Below are 5823 nucleotides of genomic sequence, written 5' to 3' on the forward strand. Positions count from 1 at the left end.
TCTATCTATCTATCTATCTACAATTCTCAAAGGCAGAAATATATTATGAATTTTGGTTTGTTTTTTCCCCAGCAGTACACCAGGCTTAACTAGCATTATGAGCACTATTAACACAGGAAAACATAGAGTGAGGCCCACATATAAAATTCTCCATTATCCAGCCCTGAGAGGAAAATGGAAATGTGGCTGCAGCAGACATTCCTCTGGTTGCATTGAGGCCTTCTGTCTCTTGTGACTAGTAGAGACGGTCTCCTCTAAACCTCCAATCTTAAACTCATTCACCGTGGAAATGCAAGGACCCCTGACAAAGTTCTAGAAATTCAAACGTCTATCTCTCTGTTTACAGTCGTGGGTTATTGCCATGCTACTTAGTTTCTTTTGCTCCCTGTGTGTGAGAGAAAATGTATCTGTTTATGTTCTTAGATGTCTCATGAGAATATAAGTTTTGAACTTTGAAAATTGGATTAGATTGCTCGGATGTGGCAGCTGCTAGTGGAGGTTTGCTACCGTCATCATTTCCCCTTTGACTGCCTTTGAGCTGAAAGTGTACAGCATACACACTTTAGCTGCTTTAAAATATGGTAAACTTCCGAACACAAATATGATCTTTCTGCTCTCCTTACTCTCTAAATTTCCCTCACTCTAAATCCATGCCAAAGTCACAGGGAGCCAGTAACCCAGTTTATTTACACAAACAAAGTCCTACTCAGCTCCTTTGACAAAAGCAGCTAAATCTTTCATGTTTTGTCAGCACTTGATTCCTCCTGTCCCTCTGGCTATTTGCCTGCCTCCGGACAATAGAGGCAGGAGAATGGCAGCAGATTGTTGGAATGCACCTCAATGAAACCAATTATTACATGTTGACTGCGTTCACCATGGCAGATTTGAAAGAACTGGGCTCATTCAATTTGGCACTGCGGGATTCCCTTTAAAGAAAAGTTATCCCTTTGACTGTTTGTATTTCTGAGCTTTCTTTTTCTTCTTCTTCTTTCTCCCCTTCACCCCCACTGCCATAAATGGATCCCACAAGAGTGGCTACTCCTCTTTCATGACTTTGGTTACTTTAATTAGTTAAATGAGGCTAAAGTGCTAACAGTAATAAATAGAGGAAAGGATGCTATCAATTAATTCAGTGCCACTCATGGTAAGAAAACAAAATCTTGGCACTCCACATTATTCAGTCTTCCAGTTAAAATTAATTACTAGAGATACACTGAGTTGGACATATTCTTGCTTTATGGACAAAAGTGATAAATGGCACAAAAAATTAATTCGGACACATCTAAAGCTGCAGCTCAACCATGCATGTTGTTTCAATTCTGCACACTGGAGTAAATTCTACCTCCATAACTCAACAGTTAAAGGAGATATAAACAACTTAGCATCAGATTCATCCCAGCAAACATCCTTTTCCCACAATGTTCCAGCCACTTGCTAATGCCATGCAGACCTGAGGCTGCCTGGTATACTTTATCCCAGAAACCTTAGCAGTCCTTTTCCCAGACAAATAAATCTAAATGAGTCAGCTTTGATCTTAGCACTTAAGGAAAGCCAACAATAGTGGTAGAGGAGAAAGGGGCAGAGAGCAACAGGCCTCTCTCCACCACAACAATAGCCTCTGCAAACACCTACTTAATCAATATTTGGCCAGAAGACACTCTCTCAGTCCCCAAACCACCCTTTTCACATTCTAATGAAGAAGCTATAAAAGAGAAAAACAACAACTACTTCCACAAAGAGACACAAGAATGAAATAGTGCTGTTCTGTATATCAATGGGGGGAAAGTGCATTGGAGCTGTTTGCATGTAGAGTGTCACCTATTTGATGTAGAATAGCTAATGTTATTTGTTTTCTTTCAAAAAAAATCATACCAGCCTAAAAGAATATTTCAAAATTTTATTTTTTTCTAATCACATGTTTTGAGTTGTTTCAAACACACAACTCAAGGTTTATCTTATTAAAAATATATATATATAACTTTAAAGAGAATCAGATTAATTTAAAAAGCAATGATGCATCCGAATGTATTGATTAATTTGATTATTTCCCATTTGAATCGTCTTCTCTGTCTCTAAAATTAATTTATTTTATTTTATTTACTTTTTTAAAAATGAGCTCTGGGGATGTGTCTCGCCTGGAAGAGGGAGAGGGAAGTGCCCACAGATATTGCATGAATGTGTGCGCCCTAGGCGGAAAGGAAAGGGGCGTACTCTGTCTGAGATGAAAGTGGAGAGAAATAAAAGGTTTGGATTTAATCTAGTGGAGAGAAGAGAAGGGTTTCCCTGCGCTCACTGGCTGAAGGCGTCACGCTCACATGCGCAAAGACTGTGACAAAAGCTCCGTGCGCAAAAGTAACGGCACCATTCAATTTGACAACACATTTCAGACAAAAATAACGAGCCTTTTGCCAGCTCCCAAATGCGTTAACTTAATTCTCATTTCTCTGTAGCCCTTAAGTTATCATCTCTCTCATCGAAACCAAAACTAAACAAATCCCCAACAATGAAAACAAGGAATAAAGCTGTGCGTCATTACATGATCCAAGACACTGTTTCTAGAATCCAGTCATCAATAATTAACTACAGACGCCATTATGTCTCCAACAGCAACCTTCCCTTTTGCTGCAATGCTCCTCAGATCCCAACAGGTCGTAAATCAACAGGTGTTTGCCTATCTCTGAGCTTCTTTTCCCGTGCGTTTTTTTTTTTTCTGAGTGACAAACTGTAAACAGTGGGGTAAAGCCCCCAAATTGGCACTTTTTTGAGCAGTCTATAAACCAGGTCGCACTGGGCCTATTGGTGTCCCTGAATAATTCATCGCTCATTGCGGGTTCATAATGTCTTCTCCCGGCCTTTTGTCAGCGCAGTTTTTTCTCCTTTTCTTTCCCCGTTTTGAAAGGCCCTGGCGTCTTTTTGTACACCACTGAGCCGCTCACTGGAGTTTGGCTTTTGTGCTCGTCAAACTGAGGTGTGAGTCTCAATGGACTCTCCCTGCTTTGTCCCATGAAGTTCATCCTCAAGTGTCCGATTGTGTGTAAAAAAAATTCTCAGGCTTGGAAGTTAGACAAATGTTTGATTATCCACTTTAAAAAAAAATCTCAGCACATTTGTTAAATCTCAGAAGCCTGAACGCATGCGTAAACACTTGAAGCTTAACTAAAAACAGTTGGTGATAAAAATAATATAGTGTAATAATCCCAATATTTAGTGAGGTTGCTATTATTATGATTATTATTATTAATTATATTAGTAGTAGTAGTAGTAGTAGTATCATTTAAAGTTTTCTTTCTGGGTTGCTGCCGACAACCAACCTCTCACAACCAGACCAGGGTCACTTTTTTGTAAAGCACACAGCGAAGATGTAAAATCATAATGCTGCACTTACATCTGTCTCCCAGGATGCCATCGATGCTGTGTTTTGTCCGCGGTTCGCTCTCCTCCATCTCCCTCTTCACCACTTCATCATCATCCTCGTCATCGTCACCAACTCCGCCGAATTTAGACCGCATGATGCGACTGATTGCGCTCACTGAGAACAAAAAAAGTATGAGAAATACATGTTTAATATATCTGGAGAAATAGAAGTCACACAAAAAAAACCAAAGATGTCCCGTATTTAAAAAAACATGTTTACGCATATGCGATCATAAATAGGTGAGGATTTTCAATGTGCCCAATTAAAATAGTATGAAAGTTTTGTTGTTGTTTTTTAAAGGAAAAATAAGCCAATTCTTTTCACATCCTTCCTGGTATTTTTCTATTCATTGCAGGTCCAGAAACTGTCGCCTACCTGAGGGGATGTTGTTCCTGTCGCAGACCCCATCCTTCAGTAGTTTGTCCCTGATTTCCCAGCTGAACATGCCCGGGTTTTCTCTCTTGTACTCTTCGATTTTCTTGTCCACCTCCGGAGAAGCAGTTTGCTTTGATGGGAGGAAGGGGAGAAGAAGAGTTTGTCACTATTTTCTTTATATTCGAGGCCAACTACAGGCGAGACAGAAAACTTGGAATTATTTGCTGAAGTTAAGTGTCTGGAGGGCTGAAGTCGTCTCATAAAAACAGATGGTTTAACTCAGAGGAGGACCTTAAAGTCAAACCTGCTCAAATTGTAAAATATATCTCCAAACTACTTTCTTTTTTTCTTTTCTTTTTACAAAGTTTTGTTTCGTTAACTCATAGATTACTGTTTACCCTCTGTTTCACAGCCAAACACTGGAGGTTGTGGGCTACTTATTAAAATTAGATCACAACTCATAGGCTATGTAATTTAAATAACATATCAACCTGAGTGTTTTATGAATTTCACTCCTGAATATCTTATAAATTTACCAAAACATCACCAGCCGTATGTGTGTCTCACCTTTGGCTTGCTGCCTCCGATGGCCCCCGGCCTGATGGAGCCTGTCTCCTGGTACCGGCAGAGGATTTTGGAGACGCAGCCGTGGGACACCCGCAGCTGACGGGAGATGACACACGGCCGGACACCGTGATGGGCCATCTCCACGATTTTATGACGGATATGGTTGGGGAGAGGTCTGCCGTTTATGAAGACGCCACCGAGCTGGTTGACCCGACCCTGTCCCAACGGAGTGGACACTGGACAGCAGCGCATAGGATTCAGTTAGTTTAATACTCAAACAAAGGTGTAGACTAAATAATGGGTCTTGTCTTTGCGTTACAAAAAAAAACATGCATTTTTGGGGATGAGAACCAAACATTTCCTGGATATAATCCACAAAGTTAGGCGACACTTTTAAAGCGCAAATGAATACACAAATATGGACAATGAAAGGCTCGACTGCACTGCAAAGTTTAATACATCGCTCACACACTACAGGCTACATTCGTCCTATAATGTGAAAAGAAGTAGAACATTTCTGCAAGTCGTATAAGAAACCAAATATTTTTCTTTCTGACAAATGTTAACCATGCCTCACCCAATCAATGTGATAAGCTAAGAAATAAATAATAATAACAACAACAATAATAATAATAATAATAATAATAATAAATTAATAATTATAGCATTAATAAATAACTTTAAAATGAAAACAGCCTGTTGCCACTGCTGTAGAGTTAACCCGGAGTAGATTTTGTTTTGCTTTGTAAAATGTAAAACACAAAATACAGCAGGATTAGATGAGTCGTTAATAATGATTTTTTTTGTTAAGCTTTTAATCTTTCCTGAACTCGAGCTTGTCAACTTTGCTGAAGCGATCTAAAAGTTGAATTTGTCTTCAGCTTGTGAGCAGCAACTGGTGGCAGAGTGTCTTACCTTCCAGAGAGTATCCTCCCCGCGGATAGTTCTGGTGAGGAGTTGGTCTCATCATTCTGGGTAAACCTCCTGCCAGCGCTGTCATTATCCCTGACTCTCTGTCAGGTAACAGTTTAAAACGAAGCTGCCTTTTTCTTGTCGCTTTTAATCCCACAAACACCTTTCTTTTTTGTTGTTGTCTCGTTGTAATACTTCGCTACAGACGCGGTGCAGCCTCCCTTTTTTTCCCTTGAGTAACAGGTTGCCTCGACGAGAGCTAGATCCCACTAAAGTGTTGTTGACTGGTATCCTGTGAGCCGAGGTCAGAGTTTAAATCAAAGTGCAGTTTGCTAACAGTCCTGCGAGGATTGAGAGGATGGTTTGAGAGGATGGATGCAAGTCAAACATTTTATCTGCGGTCGCTGTCCCCTCTGACTCCGCGCTGCGCCTCCTGATTGGCCAAAGACCCGGACGTTCACGGGCAGGGGGAGCGTTGTGATTGGACAGCAGGAGCTACCCCTCAGTCTGGATTGACCTCACGAGGTCAGCTCCTTGTGTCTCAAGCTTCTGCT

General features: G+C 40.6%; 1 protein-coding gene across 1 annotated transcript in view; it reads right to left on the reverse strand.

The window, feature by feature from the left end:
• pax3a (paired box 3a) overlaps nucleotides 1-5524 on the reverse strand; it is an 18341-nt gene extending 12817 nt beyond the window's left edge. The window contains exons 1-4 of the mRNA XM_035671541.1: nucleotides 5273-5524; nucleotides 4358-4593; nucleotides 3791-3920; nucleotides 3386-3529 (exon numbers count right to left, since the gene is read on the reverse strand). Coding sequence (XP_035527434.1) covers nucleotides 3386-3529; nucleotides 3791-3920; nucleotides 4358-4593; nucleotides 5273-5357 — 595 coding nt within the window. The 5' untranslated portion in view covers nucleotides 5358-5524. The remainder of the gene's footprint in view (nucleotides 1-3385; nucleotides 3530-3790; nucleotides 3921-4357; nucleotides 4594-5272) is intronic.
• Between the last annotated feature and the right edge of the window lie 299 nt (nucleotides 5525-5823).

The sequence above is a fragment of the Morone saxatilis genome, unplaced genomic scaffold (genome assembly GCF_004916995.1).
Source record: "Morone saxatilis isolate NCDOM2014 unplaced genomic scaffold, NCSU_SB_2.0 Contig23, whole genome shotgun sequence".
In the NCBI taxonomy this organism is placed as follows: domain Eukaryota; kingdom Metazoa; phylum Chordata; class Actinopteri; family Moronidae; genus Morone; species Morone saxatilis.